General features: G+C 38.0%; 1 protein-coding gene across 8 annotated transcripts in view; it reads left to right on the top strand.

Annotated features, from left to right (window-relative positions):
- Positions 1-18,428, top strand: part of FRYL (FRY like transcription coactivator) — a 257,732-nt gene that overhangs the window by 184,644 nt on the left and 54,660 nt on the right. For all 8 annotated transcript variants that reach the window (XR_001918189.1, XM_018049433.1, XM_018049438.1 and 5 more), the window contains 10 exons: positions 1,283-1,340; positions 3,624-3,715; positions 5,794-5,966; positions 7,098-7,258; positions 7,806-7,916; positions 8,982-9,136; positions 9,437-9,536; positions 10,689-10,857; positions 14,812-15,071; positions 15,451-15,591. Coding sequence is in view for 7 of the 8 variants with exons in the window: in XM_018049433.1 (XP_017904922.1) it covers positions 1,283-1,340; positions 3,624-3,715; positions 5,794-5,966; positions 7,098-7,258; positions 7,806-7,916; positions 8,982-9,136; positions 9,437-9,536; positions 10,689-10,857; positions 14,812-15,071; positions 15,451-15,591 (1,420 nt within the window). In the remaining variant the exon portion in view is untranslated. The remainder of the gene's footprint in view (positions 1-1,282; positions 1,341-3,623; positions 3,716-5,793; positions 5,967-7,097; positions 7,259-7,805; positions 7,917-8,981; positions 9,137-9,436; positions 9,537-10,688; positions 10,858-14,811; positions 15,072-15,450; positions 15,592-18,428) is intronic.

Below are 18,428 nucleotides of genomic sequence, written 5' to 3'. Positions count from 1 at the left end.
TTGTTGCAGAACGTGGGCTCAGCAGTTGCAGCATGCAGCTTCTAGAGTGCTCACGGTTCAGTAGTTTTGGAGCATGGGCTTAGTTGCTCCACGGCACGTGGAATCTCCTCGACCAGGGATCAAACCTGTGTCTTTTGCATTGGCAGGCAGATTCTTATCCACCGTGCCACCAGGGAAGTTCTGGATCCTGAATTTTTTCTTTTGAGGTTGTCCTCTATTGATGTGGTGTAATATTTGATGTTTTGTCTCCAAGGCAACAGAGAATAGGTTAATAAATTATATCTGTAGGTGTGGATAGCATTCATTATAAATGAAGTGTTGGAAGATTATTTTATGACAAGTAAATACACTGTTGTGCTAATAGAAAACAATGAGGTACAAAAATTATCTCAGTTTCACAAATCCCCATAAATAGAAACAATTCTGAAGCAGATACTTTGAATGTCTGCAGTAGTTTCTATAGACAATGAAATTGTGGATGGATTTTATTTTCTTCTTCTTTTTTTTTTTTTTTTGTATTTTCCCAATTTTTTACAGTGAGTACATTTGCAATTTAAAATCAGGATATAAGCAGAAAAAGATTATTTTCATAAAGTTCATACCTTTTGACTGATAATTTCATTTGTAAGGACTAATCCTATTGAGATAATCAGAATTGAAATCAAAGATTAATATACAAAGGTGTTCACTGGACATTATTTGTTTTAACAGATAAAATTTAATGAGTCAGTAATAACTGAAAATGGTTAGGAAAATTATCATATTCAACCCAATACTAGAGTATTATAAATTAATTAATGGCATGTGAAAGTGCTTATACTAGTGTTAATTAAAGATAAAAGGATAATATTTTATGTATGTTAGAGTTTCAACTATGTAAACTATATATGGGTTATAAAATGATTGAACAGGTATTTATCTCTACAAGTTAGAATAAGTGGCCTATACCATTTTTTTCTATTTTTCAAATATTCTACAGAGTGTGTGTGTTATTTCACAATCAAAACAAAACAGAGACTTCTGGCAGTCCAGTGGTTAGGACTGCATGCTTTCACTGCCAAGGACCCAGGTTTGATCCCTGGTCAGGGAACTATGATTCCGTAAAGCCATGTAGTATAACCAAAAAAAAAAAAAAAAAACCACAATAAAAATTGTGTTTAAAACTGTAAGATTAGGGTTAACATTTGTCAGGTTATATCATATATTAATATTTACATATTTCTACAGGTCAGAGTATATGTTTGGCTATTAATTGAAAGAATGTATATTATTTTTCTTCTAGGGAACTAATAGAGGAATTACATCCCATAATTAAAGAGGCACTTGAACGAAGGCCAGAGGTAAACTGTGTAGTTTTATATCATTAAATATTTATTTGGCAAACACGTAAAATTGGCTTCTATATTCTATATAGTATAACAAAATTTAGAGATTCAGAAGTAAATAAGTCTAGTGCCATTTTCAACATTTTTAAAACATGTGGAAACCACTACCATCCCCACTCCCCAGGAGGTCTTACTCAGAAACCCATTCTGTAATACAGATGTTAAATTTTCTCTGCCTGAAGTTAGGGTGGTTAGAGTCTGGATCAGAGTCCACTGATCTCTGTAAACGACCAGATAGTTATTTTCATCTTTGTAGGTCATCCCATCTCTGTTGCAGCTGCTCAGTTTTGCTGCCTAGACAGCTAAATAGGTGGGTGTGGCTCTGTTACAGTTACAGGCAGCAGTGAGCTGGATCTGGCCTGAGGGGTGTATTCTGCCAACCCCAGGTCTAGCACCCCAAATCTACACGTCAGGTTCTGAGCTACATTTAGAAATCACAGTTCTTGTGGAACAGATGTTGTATAATCTATAATTACAACAATGTATTGTGCACACAAATCAAGTAATAGGTAAAGGGTTAGATGAACTACAGAGAAGAAAGCCTTTGATTCTGCCTGTGGAGTAAGAGAAAGCTTTTTAGTTGAAGTAGTGACATTTGAGGTGAATTTCTGAAGCATATTTCCCCAGTAGACAAGCAAGGGAAAAACATTCTAGGTAGAGGGAACAGCGTTTGCAAACTTTACTTTTAAAAAATTTGGACATTGCATGTTTTTCTTTGTAATTATGTTATGGGGAAAGTGATGGAATGTTAGGCTGGAGAGCAAGAAAGGAACTATCACGTGAAAGGATTAAAGCTCCTGGTTTCAGCTTTATCTAATAGACCAGTGGTCCCCATATGTCAGTAGAATCTGAGAATTAGCCAGAGAGCTTGGAAAAATTAGATTCCTGGGCCTAGCCTATTTAATGAGAATCCCTGGAGTAGAGCCCAGAAATCTATTTTCTTAAGCACCTTAGATGAGTCTGATGTAGAACACTGAATTAGAATGACTGCTAGCAACGATGGCAATCCTCTGAGGAATTTTAGCAAGAGAGGAAGATGACAGTAGCTACTTTGTATGGGAACCTTATGACAGCATCTGTAATTCTTCACTTCCTTTTTTTCTAATTCAGCCCTGTGGAGTAGTGATAATTCTCCATTTTGTAATTGATTAGATATTTGCTTCAAAATAATATGTCGGTTACAGTGCAAGTGGAATTGGAAATAAAATTAGGTGGCAGTATGTATACTAATCAATTTCAGGACAAAAAGTCATCATAGCAAGGGAATAGATACGCACAGTGATGTGTCTGAATGTGCACTGTATTTTGAGAGCATTAGACTCACAGTCTTTCTATGAACACAGAATGAAAGCAAGTCAACTAAACCTTTGCAGAAATCCTCAAGCACTGTTAAGAAACCATTTCATTCAGTATGAATTGCAGCAAACTTGATAAGAGCTCAGAGAAGCAGTAAATTTAATGAACTGGTTATCCACAACTGGCCTGTTTTGGAAGGCAGAAAACTGGGTTGTAGGCAAGAAAGTGAGAGACGAATTCTTAGTAGTCTGTATTACATCATGAATGAAATGATGAGCTCAAGAAGAAAGTGATATAGGAGATTAATTATAGCTTACCATTATATTGGTTCCTGTTAGAAGGAGAATCAAGTTGAAATGTTACGATGACTATTCTAGGCATTAATACTTTGGCCTTAGTAGGATAAACATATTTATTCACACCATAATGATCAAAGGAATTTCTTTCTGCTTGTATATTTGTGTGTCAGAATTAACTGAGAAGTGAAAAATCATGGTATAAGTGAAATCTCTGGGGTTTCTTTAGTCCCCTTTGTGATATTTTCCCTCCCTTTCTGTCATATTATTGGGAGCATCTTAGGGATTCTTTATCATCCAAAGAGAGTAGTTCACTAACTGTTTCAGTTCCTCTAAAGTTGTCAGATTAGGAAATCTGACCTAAAAATAACCATAAAGTAAATATGGACTCAATTCTGTTTCTCCCTTCGTAAGTTTATTACTATATAAAATGTCATTTTATTTTATTGTTAATTTCAAATTAATCCACACATACCTTTTTGATGTACTAGCCCGTAGACTGTCTGACATCTACCTTGCAGAAGCAAAATAACAAGCCTCCAAACTCGTAAGGCATTCCCAGTATTCATTCTAAGTTACACCAGCAAATTTTCGGTCAACTTACTTAAAGGACTTTTAATTAGAATCTTTGTTATCTTTGGAATAGAATATGAAACGGCGCAGGCGTCGAGATATTTTACGAGTACAACTGGTACGAATATTTGAGCTGCTGGCAGATGCTGGTGTCATCAGTCACAGGTAGGTATTGGATTTTGATTTTTCAAACCTGAAATTCATTAGAGAACATAATTTTTTTTTCTCTTAGGAAATATATAAAAACCGAAAAGTACCTTTGTAACAACAAAAAATCTGCACCACTATAAATATTATTTACTAAAGATGTATCTAATACATTAGCCCATGGCTAAAAAATATATTGAAGAACTACCACTCATACAGATTGCTTCAGGCAAAGGTTGAGTGGAATGTCCTTATGATTTTAATATTTCTTGAGATCTAGTAATCTAGGCAGTAGACAGCGACCTTTTCTTTTTCCAGGGATGGGTGTCTGTTTTAACTATGTCTTACCTTATTCAAGATCTATTTTTTCTAGAGTTGTAAAAATCATGTTATTTAAAGGCTACACGAAAGTTTAGCCTTTCATGTAGGCTAAAAAACTGCAAATTTACTTCAATCAACTGTTAATCTATTGTGCTTACAGCAATTATGAAATCCAAAAACATAATTTCTATTTCCACCCTTTACAAATGAAAAACATAAAACCTAAAATTATTGTTGACCCTAAGGTCAACAGCGCCTTGAGGAAAATTCCATCAGCTTTATGTAGGGAAATAACTGTTTCCCTAGAAACATAATGGTGTTGGCTGACCATTGAAGGAGTAAAAAGATGAATCTGACCATTTCCAGAAGAGATCTGAGGAAAAACATATTAGTAAGCAAGTATAGTATTTATTATTACTTTACCATTTACCCTGATCATTTATTTCAGAGTGTGCCTAACATGTTTCATATTTAACATCAAATGTTTTCACAAGTGCTTTCAAAATATAGCTTTAATGAAAAAGAATCTAAACCATTGATTTACTATTATAGTAAATGAAAAGCAAATGAAAGAAAAAAGAAGCATCATTCTTTTTTTTTTCCTTTGCTACTTCACAAAAATAAAACAATGGAAGTTAGCCAAAATGAATTTGACACTTGCTGAACTTGATGCAAAAAATTAACCTAAAATACATCTAAATCTTTTTTCTTTTTTTCTTGCTTTTGTTGTAATGTTAGTAATGCAGTTGCATGTTTTATTTTTGGATTTGTCTTTTTTGTTGTTGTTTTTTGCCCTAAGAGAAATCAAAATAAAGTGAACACTATTATGGACATTTTTTTTTTCTCTCTCGCTTAAGGGAAAAAAGATGAATTCTGGAATGGCCAGGAGGCAGGGATCTTCACTTTGTTCAATCAGTTGATCCTCTGTGCCTGGTGCATAGTAGGTACTCAGTTATTCTGAGTCAGCTTACAATCTACCATGTTGGTTTCCCAGCCACTGTGAAGTGTTGACCCAGAGTTTAAAAACATTCACTTGAGGAATAAAGGAGAGTTTCATCATGAATGCATTCAATGTATTTTTATAGTCATAGACTGGTATTTTTAATATGCTGTACAATCACTGTGGCTCCTTACTCTGATTTTCATGGCTTTAGGGTGTTTATAAAAAACTATTTGTAGCTATTGAAAGAGTATTTTTACTTTTGGAATCATTAACTTTAGAGGTTTTTTCAAATATATATAACAAGGAAAAGATAACTAAATTTCTATTGGCAAAACTCTCTCAAGTACCTACCGGTCACACACTTAATAACTGATGGAACAAGACTGGAATCCAGGACTGGGGACTCTCTCACCAGTGACCTCCTTGCAGTTAGTGGACCCTAGGCCCAGAACCCTGGCCTCAAAGAGAATCTTCCTGCAGAGATTCTTGAAGAAACTTCCAAGGTCTAAAATAGAAGATTAAAAAACCAACAGTCTTACTTGAATTCTCCTAAATTTTTGTATCCCCAGTAATAGCAGTAATTTTTGCTGAGAATAGGTACCTGATGGGTATTTTTGATTATGCTAAAGGCATATATGTAGGACAACTGTGTAAATATACACAATTAGTCTTTCTTCTTTCTGCCTTCTAAACTGATCCTCCCTGTTCCCGTTGTGTCTCCTTATATTTTTATTTTGAAAAGCCATAGGTTTTGATGGAGAGAATAATGTTGACTTAAATTATAGTTTAGAATCATGTTTTCCTTAACATGAATTTTCTTCCATATTTTCAGTGCAAGTGGTGGCCTTGATAGTGAAACACATTTCCTCAACAACACTTTATTGGAATATGTAGATTTAACTAGACAACTCCTGGAAGCAGAAAATGAAAAAGATTCTGACACACTGAAGGATATACGATGCCATTTTAGTGCCTTAGTGGCGAATATCATTCAGAATGTTCCAGGTATGATTTTTAGTTCCTCAAACCCATAAATGAATATTAAGAGACTATCATAATTTTTCTCCCCCTGAGGAATGGTAATCTAAGTTGACAAGCAACTTGTGAACATTTGAAAAATATGTCAGGGTAACTTTTGGAACTTGAGAAGTAAATGATGCTCTATAGAGGAAAAGAGCATGGTTTCCTCTACATTGTCTGAGCTGAAGCTCATTAATGTAAAGATATGATTTAATCCATTACTCAGCACTTGTCTACAACTTCTGCTTTGCTTCATTATGATCCTGTTGAGTTTCTTCAACAAGGATTGCTGCAGAGAGCTTGTAGAATAGATTTGTTTTTTAAGTGGAAAGATTCCTTGGAGATCACCTAAACCAGCAGCAAAAGGCAGCAGAGTGGGTTTTGACTCCAGACCTCACGCTTTACTGCAGGTAGATCAGCTCCCTTGTTGTCTGTTATGTATCAATATGTCAAGATTCCATGTAATGATTGTCGTATAGCTGAAAACGGTATACATAGTCCAAAGCCCTCTCTTACCGGTTAATCATGATCCAGAAGTATGTTGTGTTAATGTTTTGGCCAAGGTTAGCACGTAGCCAACAGCAACCCAGGGAGAGAAGCAGGGTCCTGATGCCCAGCTCTGGAGCATTGTGACTGCCATGCACTTCTACTTGGCCAAGATGCTGTGTTTTACATAACACTGCATCTCACTTAACATGGTAATGTACACTGCAGCTCTGTTCCTGTGATATGCATAAATGTAAATAATTTATGTTACTATGGAGGTTGGGAGTAGGTTAAAATGAAAACTTTTGCTTTCTTTTTATATAATATTATGTATCCAGTAACAATCCTGGTGGCTCAGACAGTAAAGAATTTGCCTGCAGTGTGGGAGACCTGAGTTCAATCCCTGGATTAGGAAGATCCCCTGGAGAAGGGAATGGCAACCCACTCCAGTATTCTTGCCTGGAGAATCCCATGGACAGAGGAGCCTGGTAGGCTACAGCCATGGGGTCGCAAAGAGTCAGACACGACTAAGCGACTAACATCACCACCATCCAATGACAAATAAACTGACGTGCATATTAAGGGAAGAAGAAATGGAAATAATTTTTTCTGCCTGTTTTTTATTTACAGTGCACCAGAGAAGAAGTATTTTTCCTCAGCAGAGCCTTCGTCACAGTCTGTTTATGCTGTTCAGTCACTGGGCAGGTCCTTTTAGCATCATGTTTACACCCTTGGACAGATACAGTGATAGAAATATGCAAATTAACAGACATCAGTACTGTGCACTGAAGGTATTTACCTAAAAATCTGACTTCTTTTTTCTTAGGTTAAGAGTGGAGTTAAAATTTTTTTCTCTCTCAGTGCCTGGTGTTATAAAAAGGATCAGGATTTCTTCAGAGTACCTGAGAGTACTAGAATATATATTTGCCTATTGTATTCAAATACTTATTCTGGAACTTTATTTAAGTGCATAAAATGTAATATAGAAATATTCCAGAATCTATGAAAATTGGAAGCCACATTCTCAAAGAATTGAGGATTGCCTCCAAAAAATTTTTTTTCTTACTTAAGTACTTTCTCTTGATCTTTTTTTTCCCTTCACCTCCAGTACTGTTCAAACTCCATGTCTAATGTAGTATCATGTACATGTATTTATATACTGCTCATAGTAAATTTCTTAGTTTCAAAAATTACTATTATGCTTTTCTTTGTAAACAAAAAAATTAAAGATATTGTGGCTATATAAGCATGAGTAAAATATCGTGCCTCTTCTCATTAAGCAACCAACATTTAACCTCTGAAATGTTTTAAATGTAATTCTAATATTATTGTTTGAAGGCTATGTCTGCTGTACTCTGTTGTGGCCCTGTTGCAGATAATGTAGGACTTTCATCAGATGGCTATTTGTACAAATGGTTGGATAACATTTTGGACTCTCTGGACAAAAAGGTAATTAAAATTCTGTAGTAAATTACCACTGCATTGCATTATTTGGGGGCTTCCCAAGTGGCACTAGGGTTAAATTATCTGCCTGTCAGTGCAGGAGATGCAAGAGATGCAGGTTCCATCTCTGGGTTGGGAAGATCCCTTGGAGTAGAAGATGGCAGCCCACTCCAGTATTCTTGCCTAGGAAGCTTCATAGACAGAGGAGCCTGGCCGGCTACAGTTCATGTGGTCTTAAGAGAGTTGGATGTGACTGAGCGCGCACACACACACACACGCAGACACACACACACAGACACACACACACTGCATTATTTAGAGTTATTGTATGGCTCACTGAATATGTCTTTTTGAAATAAGATAGGTTAGAATTACGGGCCCAAAACATATTATGTAAAACTAAATAGGATACCATAAACTAAGAGATTTCTAATTCTTATTTAGTTCTCGTTTAAATAATTTTAATTTCCCTCTTAGAGGATTAGATAGTAGTGTGTATTTATCTCAAAAAGGGTTTTAAATCAGTAAAAGAGTATTATTGTGGAATACTTTAAGCTCCATGGAAGAAATATGCTATTTGCTCTGTTTAATTTTTTTGATAATTCTCCAATTAATCACTTTTCCCCCCTTGTTACTCATACCATACAAACACAGACTTCACAATTTAAAATAAGACTTACATTTCATCACCCTGGAAGAAATATATTTTGTATTGGGCTATCAAAAGTAAGAATAAATTTCGACAAGAATAGCTGGGGAGGTTAATCACTCATTTTCCTGAAAGCACTTAATCACTGTTCCTATTCATCAGCCACCTCCGGGGCTCTGCTGGAAAATTGAATTGTACGACTAAGAGTCTTATATAAAAAGCAGGAGACCACATTTAATTTCTCTGTGTTGGTGGTTCTGCTGGTTGAATAAAATCAGAAAGAGTTGAACTAAAGGTGACTTGAGTTTTGTGATGAAATACAATAAATATATGCACTGTATTATTTTAATTGAAATGTAAGAGGAGTAGATAAATAATATATCCCTTTCTTTGTCCTGGGCAATTTTGTGACCTTTACTTAGGTTCATCAGTTGGGCTGTGAGGCAGTTACATTACTGCTGGAGCTGAACCCGGATCAGAGCAACCTGATGTATTGGGCGGTGGATCGCTGTTACACTGGTTCCAAGAGAGTGGCAGCTGGCTGTTTCAAAGCCATAGCTAATGTTTTCCAGAACAGGTACTCTAGATTTTGCTGTCTTTCATTATTTAGCATCTCTTAAAAAACAGAATGTGTCTTTTTGAACTCAGCAATGTTAATAAACCAATATTTTCTTACCTTAAACTCGAACAAAATCTAACCAAATAGTGATAATGATTACTATCTGTCGTACCTATTGCCTTTAAAAAAAAAAATACAGTCATCTCATAGGCTTAGCCCCTGCATGCCTGCATCCTTCCCTTTATATCATATCATGTTTATTAACTGGTGTGAAAGCCTCTAAACATTGTTTATCTAACATGTGAAATTTGTCCCTAGGGATTATCAGTGTGACACAGTAATGCTCCTCAATCTGATACTGTTTAAAGCCGCTGATTCTTCTCGAAGTATCTATGAAGTTGCTATGCAACTTTTACAGGTTTGTAAACAAATGTTAATTAAAATATATTTTTACTCGGGACTTAACTAAGCACAGCAGTCTGTTCTTACCTTGAAAGTATGCTAATGTTCATCTTTATTTTTAATAGTGATGTATGGTATGATTCCTAATTATCATTAGAAACAGAAGACTAAGATAATATGGGTCATTTAAGTCTATAAATAATGCAAAGTTTTGAGTGTATTGTAGAGGATTGTGTGTGATAACCCCCACACTCACCTGTGTGTGTGCCTCTGTGTCTCTGTGTGAGTACTTGGAAAAGTTGAGTGGTTAGGCCTCTGTATACCTTCACCTGTTTCTGTTGAGCAAATAATAATGTGAGTCTGTTTTGGAGAATCAAGTGAAAAGTAATTAGCTCTTTTATGATAACCTTTTGTGAGTTTTCTTTATTAGACTGAGACAAATAACTGAGAAATTTCACTTGGATATATGGTTATATCCACTGATGGTAGGATGTGGTTCTTCATTCTTAACCAAGGGTTAAGAACGGGATTCAAGGAGATGCACATTTTTCCAAAGGGTTTGAAGTGGTTCTGAGGGATCATCCCTAGTGTCTTTATTATATACATATAATCTGAGGGATTATACCCCAGTGTCTTTATTAGTTAAGAAGAAGGTTGAGTGGTGTAGCTCTTTGTATAGTATAATATCAAAAGAATTTTCTGCTTGTATTTTATATTTAATCCATGATTAAGCAAAATAGGTTTGAAGTTTTTTTTTCACATATGCATGTTTTTATATAGTCATAATTTTGAATTGGAAAAGTGGTAAATCTTCAAATAATTGTATATTAAGTTGCAGGAGTTATTTTCAAATTGTTACTGGCATTCAGTACAGAGCTTGTCAAGATGGGACTGGTCCTTTTTTTTCCTTAAGTGCTATAAAGAAAGATAAATTGATCCTTATAACCCTCTGTTCTAGTATTCATTTGGAATTACAAAGCACAAGAATTAGAGACCTTGTGCAAACATTTCTGGGAATTAAAGATTAGCATCCAAGAAACTTTACAATGTATACAACTCTATAGCTTTCAAACTATAATGTTTCTTGGGAGAAAATTTTATGTTTTTAATTATAGCTGAAATTTAGAGGACCCACAAAATCTTACATGGATGGATTACATTCCTGTAGATCCTGGAACCGAAGATGTTTCGCTATGCTCACAAGCTGGAGGTCCAGAGAGCGGACGGCGCTCTCAGCCAGCTGGCCCCTCTGCCGCATCTGTATTCCGTGTCTTACTATCAGCTGTCCGAAGAATTAGCAAGGGCATATCCCGAGCTAACTCTCGCCATATTCTCAGGTATGATTGTTCAACAGGCTAGTAGCCTTTTTTTTCAGCAACCGTTTTGAAAAAACTACTTTTCATTTCAGTTCAGTCACTCAGTCGTGTCCGACCCTTTGTGACCCCATGAATCACAGCACACCAGGCCTCCCTGTCCATCACCAACTCCTGGAGTTCACTCAGACTCACGTCCATCGAGTTGGTGATGCCATCCAGCCATCTCATCCTCTGTCATCCCCTTCTCTTCCTGCCCCTAATCCCTCCCAGCATCAGGGTCTTTTCCAATGAGTCAGCTCTTTGCATGAGGTGGCCAAAGTATTGGTGTTTCAGCTTTAGCATCATTCCTTCCAAAGAACACCCAGAGCTGATCTCCTTCAGAATGGGCTGGTTGGATCTCCTTGCAGTCCAAGGGACTCTCAAGAGTCTTCTCCAACACCACAGTTCAAAAGCATCAATTCTTCGGTGCTCAGCCTTCTTCACAGTCCAACTCTCACATCCATACATGACCACAGAAAAAACCATAGCCTTGCCTAGATGGACCTTTGTTGGCAAAAAGTGTCTCTGCTTTTCAATATGCTATCTAGGTTGGTCATAACTTTCCTTCCAAGGAGTAAGTGTCTTTTAATTTCATGGCTGCAGTCAACATCTGCAGTGATTTTGGAGCCCAAAAAAATAAAGTCTTCTAGGAAGTGTAAATCTATGAAATTTAAGGTTGAATTAAAACAAAACCTGTCTTTATATAAGAGAGGTTTTTTTCCTTTAATATGAACTCTTTAATACTGATTTACCTTGATACTGAGATTGCTTATTAAAGATCTCTAAAGGGATTCTAAACTTGACCTCTCTTCTCCACCTCACACTAGCCAAAAAAAAAAAAAGTAGGAGGGGGCTTCACAGGCAATTTGAAAATATTCCTTTAGCAGACATAAAACTTCCTGAATCTTCTAGTGTGTGGTTTATCTTGTATATTGGTCTATTTTTAATAATATAAATGGGCAGGGGTAAGGGTACAGGTTTCTTTCTATAAGACCTCTCATCATAGGGGAACATACTGCACTGCCTTAAGCAGAACTATAGCTAGGAACCCACCTTGCTTCCTGGTCCAGTTTCCTTTCCTTGGGTCCAACAAACATTCCTGCCTTGAGTTTCTAAAGCATGGGCTATGTGTCAAGCAAGATGTCCTATATGTATATATATGGGTTTCCCAGGACTCAGATTTAAGATAATTAGGGAGCTCATCCAGCTTGAGCCTTTTGTTCAATGAACACACTGTTCAGGTGCTTCCATAGTGCTTATAAATCCTTTAACTGAATAGTTTATTAGTTATAATACAAAAGACTCTTAGCTAGTTTTTCTGCTCTTCATCTTCAGTAAGATCTCCTTCTAATCTTAGTGCTGCAAATGCACCAGAATTGGTATGCAGGAGATACCAGGGCTCTGAACCTTCCATTCAGGTTCAAGGCACAGAGGCCTCCGCCTTCTTGGCCCATCTTTTCCGCAGTGGAGAGAGTTTGAGTCCCACCCCTAATTGATCTGATTGGGGGAAGAAACAACTTAAATCCTCCTAACATTGAGTGTTTAGAGCAGCACACGTTAGTTTGCACTGGTAAATAGCAGCAGTCACGCCTCTTCCTTCTTCCCAACTTCCGCAGTCCCGACGTCCCTTCCAGGATGGACATGGATGGTCGTCAGTGCAAAGTAGTAACCACATGCGTGCTAAGTCACTTCAGTTGTGTCTGACTCTTTGCAGCCCTACAGACTGTAGCCCACCAAGCTCCTCTGTCCATGAAATTTTCTAGGCAAGAATGCTGGAGTGGGTTGCCATGTCCTTCTCCAGGGGATCTTCCCTGACTCAGGGATCGAACCTGAGTCTCTTAAGTCTCCTGCCTTGGCAGGTGGGTTCTTTACCACTAGCATTACCTGGGAAGCTAACCACTGTCTCCACTAATTCTCCTGCTGCTAGGCTTTTCTCGGAGGTTCCTGGGCTTTTCCTGGAGGCTTTAGCACAGAAGAGAGGAGTCCTTGGTGTCTCAGAGGTCATGGAATTGGTCAGGATGGCAGTGGGTGCTGCCATAGCCTTGGCTCCCATACACACTTAAAATCCCTCAGCCAGGATCTCTTCATTCAGAGCTCCAGGTCTCCTATTTCATACTTGTGGTAATAATATTGACCTATTAACAGAAGGGGTTCTTTTAGACGATAACAATGATCCTATATCCAAGGCAGCAAAAGAGACACAGATGTAAAGGACAGACTTTTGGACTCTGGGAGAAGGTGAGGGTGGGATGATTTGAGAGAATAGCGTTGAAACATGTATATTACCATATGTGAAATAGATCACCAGTGCAAGTTCAATGCTTGAAGCAGGGCAGTCAAAGCCAGTGCTCTGGGACAACCCAGAGGAATGGGGTGGGGAGGGACGTGGGAGGGGGGTTCAGGATGGGGGACACGTGTGCACCCGTAGCTGATTCACGTCGATGTATGGCAAAAACCACCACAATATTGTAAAGTAATTATTCTCCAATTAAATTAATTACTTTAAAGAAGGGGTTCTTCTAAAAAGTTGGAATTGAGCATAATATGTGCAAGGAACTGGACTGAGCAGATTGTTGGCACTGTGTTGAGTTTGCACAGTTACTCCGTGACACAACTACTTTTGTTACTTTCTTAGAGAATAATAAGGTGAGGATCAAAGGTTGATAGTTGGTCCTAGGTCAATCTGTGCACATGTGGTAGAACTGGAATTCAGACCCAGTTCTGAAGTTGTAAGTGTAAGATGTAGTGGGCAAAGGGGGACTTGAGGAAAGAGAAGGTTTTTACTTAAAGTGATTTATGGAGAGTAAACAGTATATAAAAACTTATGGGCTTTGGAATCAACCTTGTATTGAATCCCCCGCCACTTGATCATTTTCTGACCTTGCACACGTTACTCAAACTGTCCAGCTCACAAAGTTTATCATGAGCACTATATGAGATGAATGTAAAAGCAACAAGCACTTCATAGGAGTCTCCCCTAGATAGAACCTAAATATGTGAGGTTTCTCATGGGCCACTTTAAATTAACCCATGTATAAAGATTGTCTTACTTTTTTTATTTGTTAAGAAGCACATAGAGTAAAATTTACCACATTAATCATTTTAACTATACAGTTCAGTACTGTTAGTGTATTTATATTGTTGTGAAACAGATCTCCGGCAGTTTTTCATCCTACAGAGGTGAAACTTATACCTACTAAACAGTAAACTCCCCTTTTCCTGAACTTCCCCCAGCCCCTGTTAACTACCATTGTGCTTTCCATTTCTCTGAACTTGATTATATTAGATACCTTATAAAAGTGGAAGCTTACAGTATTTGTGGTTTTATGATTAGCTATTTTCACTTAGCATAATGTCCTCAAAGGTGATCCTGTGATGTTGTAGCAAGTAACAGGATTTCCATTCTTTGTAAAGCAGCAGAGTATTCTATTATGTGTGTGTCAAAACACATTTTGTTTATCCATTTGTCTAGCAATGCACATTTGGATTGGTTCCACTTCTTGGCCATTGTAAATAGTGCTGCTCTGAACTAGGTCTTCAGGATCCTGCTTTCAGTTCGTTTGGATATATAGTCAGCAGTGAGTGGGATTTCTAACTCATGGTAGTTCTATTTTTAATTTTTTTGAGGAGCCATTACACTATTTCCATAGCAGTTACACCATTTACAGACTCACCAATATTGTGCAAACATTTTTCTTAACTACCAGAGATATTTTATATAAAAGTTAAGTATGTGGTGTATGTTAGCTGTTTCGGTTTCTTTATGATGTCATCAAGGTCAGATTTATTAAAAGGAGAAACAATGCTCATAATTCTTTAGTGAATAAAATCTGGCTTGTTTTTTCAGAATTAAAGAGTTACATTTAAATTCACTACAAATCAAAGGAAAGCACAGTTACATCAGTTGTTCCCTCTTTGACTTGTCCTTAACTACAGAGATAAGCCAGAGAATTCAGACAGCTCACCCTGCTGGGAGACAGGTAATGCTGCACTACCTGTTACCGTGGATGAACAACATCGAGCTGGTGGATTTGAAACCCTTGCCCACAGCAAGGCGACACGATGAGGATGAAGATGATTCCTTAAAAGACCGAGAACTGATGGTGACTAGCAGGCGCTGGTTACGAGGAGAAGGCTGGGGATCCCCGCAAGCTACTGCCATGGTTTTGAACAATCTGATGTACATGACAGCAAAGGTAACAGGTTTTGTAGTTGTGGTTCCTGCACAGAATTACCAAATTAGGAGGAGTAAACAGGTTAGAAATAGACAAAGAGATTAGATAATCCAAACAAGTATGTGTTACAAATAAGTTCCTTTCTTTAAAGAAAAAAAAAAAAAGCTTCATATCAGATATAAAGTATCTTTTGGGGAGTGGAGCTAAAATCATATGTGATTAATGATATTTGTATTTAGATTTGTTGAAAGAAATGATAATTTCTCTACAATGTGGAGAAGATTAAAGCTGTCTGTCAAAGCATTATTTTCTAATATTTCACGATGTTATGAGTTTGGTATTGAATGGATGGTTGTTACTGAAGTGCTGCTGAAGTGTGTGCTATATTTCCTGTATCCAGTATGGTGATGAGCTGGCCTGGTCGGAGGTGGAGAACGTGTGGACCACACTGGCAGATGGCTGGCCGAAAAACCTGAAAATAATATTGCACTTTCTGATCAGCATTTGTGGAGTAAATAGTGAACCAAGCCTCTTGCCTTACGTACGTGTTCAAGTTCATTCACTTTCATACATATATATATGTATATGTATACTTACCCAGTGTCTTGTGATGTCAGAATCTGGGCAGCAGTAGAACAGCGAAGTAGGGGCCAGGAGGAGGACAATCAGGAAATAGCACATGGATTCGCTCATTGACTCACTTAATAAATATTACCTGGCTTTACTACAGGCCAAGTGCTCGTCTATGTTCTGGGCATTATAATCTGATGGATGCTACAGGTTTTATTCTTTGAACCTACACCTAATGACTAAATCACTAGGTTAGTGATGTACAGTCATGGTAAGGGCTACGGAGGAAAACTGCAGAGTCCTGGGAGTGGATAACTTTGGAGCCACCACTGTCTGAGAGGATTAGAGATGCTATTGGACAGAAAGTAAGATGAAGGTGGAGAGATGTTAGTAGTTTTTCCTAGCAGCAGCTGACATTGGGATATTAGAGCATGATGAGAAGTGAGAGCTCAGTACCTATAGAATCATGCCCTAAAGGCTTCTGGAAGCAAGGAAAATCATAAGAGATATACAGTGAATAATGTACAGCCTTTATCTCCTGAAGAAAGAACAGTACTTAAATCTGCTCAAGAGAATAATATGGAACTATCAAACACAAAGGTTAAACTGAATATACACACATGCACACAGATGTGTGTATATGTAGATATAACTGTTAGACACAGGGTAGCATCTCCTTTAAGTATGTTCCACAGAAAACTAGCTCTACAGTGTTGCTCTAAAAGTTCTTATGGATCCTCCTTGAAATGGACCACTGAGTAGCCTTGCTTTACCCATCATCTCCTGTCCTGAAGGCATGTCACAATAATCTGCATTGAGAAGCACTTGGAGAAAGGTGGGTGTGTAGTACAAAACATGATCCCACATTAGCTATCTGACCACATGTCCTAACAGTCCCCCTCAAGCCCCCTGCCCTTGAGCCATGCTGAACCCTCTGCTGCCCGGCTCTCACTCAGGGATCTCACCCAGGGACCTTGCCATTTGCTTTCCTCTCTCCCCAAACAGTCAGTTGCTCATTTCTTCACATTCTTAAGATGTTTCCTCAAATGGCTGTTCTCACTGATACCTTTGCTGGTCATCTAGTTCAAATCTGCAAATGCCCTGCCCCCACATATACACTCTTCTTTGTCTTGCCCTGTTTCATTGGTTTTCCTAACACTTATCATTGAACTTACTGCATATTTCTTTGCCTCATTACTTTTGCCTCAGTTAGTCCAGGAGATTCTGAGCTCTTAAGAGCAGGAATCTGAGAATTCCCTGGCAATCCAGTGGTTCGAACTTGATGCTTTCACTGCCATGGCCTGGGTTCAATCCCTGGTCAGGAAACTAAGATCCTGTAAGACGTGCACTGCAGCAAAAAGAAAAAAAGAAGAGCAGGAATCTTTGTTTATTTAGTTCATTGCCTTCTTGTCAGAGCCTAGACTAGTGCCTGGCACACAGGAAATTCCCCTTAATTGGATGAATGAATGACTGAGTTGGGATTGGCACTAGAAACAGGCATGAAGTTGTAATTCCAAGAAGCCGAGATGAAATTCCTGGGCTTTCCTGGTAGCTCAGATGGTAAAGAATCTGCCTGCAGTGCGGGAGACCCAGGTTCAAGCCCAGGTCAGGAAGATCCCCCGGAGAAGGTCATGACAATCCACTCCAGTATTCCTGTCTGGAGAATTCCATGGACAGAGGAGCCTGGTGGGCTACAGCCCATGGGGTCACAAAGAGTCAGACACAACTGAGTGACTAACACTTTCACTTTTCAAGATGAAATTCAGGGAATTGCCATTTGCAGAAATTTTAAAATGGCTGTTTTTCATAATAATAATTTCTTAATTATCACTTCTTAAGCACTACTTACAGGCCAGGCATAGTACAAGCACTTCATTTACATTACTTAATTTCTGGAAGAAATCTGAGTTTGGTAAGATAACTGCAGTTTTACAATGAAAAAAGTAAGTTAGCGAGAAAGAGTGACATAGCTCAAAGTCACATAGCTATTTAGGTCTGTCTCCGCAGAGCTGGAATTCCAACCCAGAGCTGTTGATGAAAAGTCCAGGAAAGCTTCCTGACAGGCCCTGCAGCTGGAGTGGGGGGGGGTGGGGCTTGAAGACTTGACAGGATTAGAGTCAGGAGTATCATCTCAGAGGTCCTGAGTCAGAGCAAAGACACAGAGGCAGAAATGTACCTGATGTGATTGGAGGAGACTGAACTTGAGAACAAAGAATTAGCAAGTAGAGCAGGTTGGATAGATCTAGAGCCGTGTGGGAGGCCAGTTATCAGAGAACCATTATCAGATTGCTGGTGTGATGTGGTAAAGCATGTTTTAAAATTTAAAGCATGTCCGGGAGTGATGTAAAACAGAGCTTCTCACACATCTGAATGCAGCGTGAATCAGCTGGGGATCTTGTTCTCATTCTCTTTCTGGAGTTGGGCGTGGGGCCTGAGATTCTGTATTTCCTGAAAGGTTCAGATAATAATGCATGTTCTATGAGGACCATATTTTAAGTACTAAGGTTTAAATAGGGAGAAAAAAGAAAGATCGCCTACTAATTGATCAGCCTATTTCAATAATAACATACTACCAAAACATACTTTTTGATCAAGTATGATTGATCAAGTAAGACGGATCAAACCAGTCAATCTTAAGGGAGATAAACCCTGATAACATGTACTGTATAGTCCATGGGGGTCACAAAGAGTTGGGCATGACTGAGTGACTTTCACTTCATTTTCCATTGAAAAAAAAAAACTGATTTATAAAAAGGCAATTATCTTTTGCTTTTCTAAAAATAAATAAGGGGAGTGATGACTTTATGG

Source organism: Capra hircus, chromosome 6 (assembly GCF_001704415.2).
Source record: "Capra hircus breed San Clemente chromosome 6, ASM170441v1, whole genome shotgun sequence".
NCBI classification, from domain to species: domain Eukaryota; kingdom Metazoa; phylum Chordata; class Mammalia; order Artiodactyla; family Bovidae; genus Capra; species Capra hircus.
Note: the sequence above shows the minus strand (reverse complement) of the source record. Positions and strands in the feature narration are given on the sequence as shown.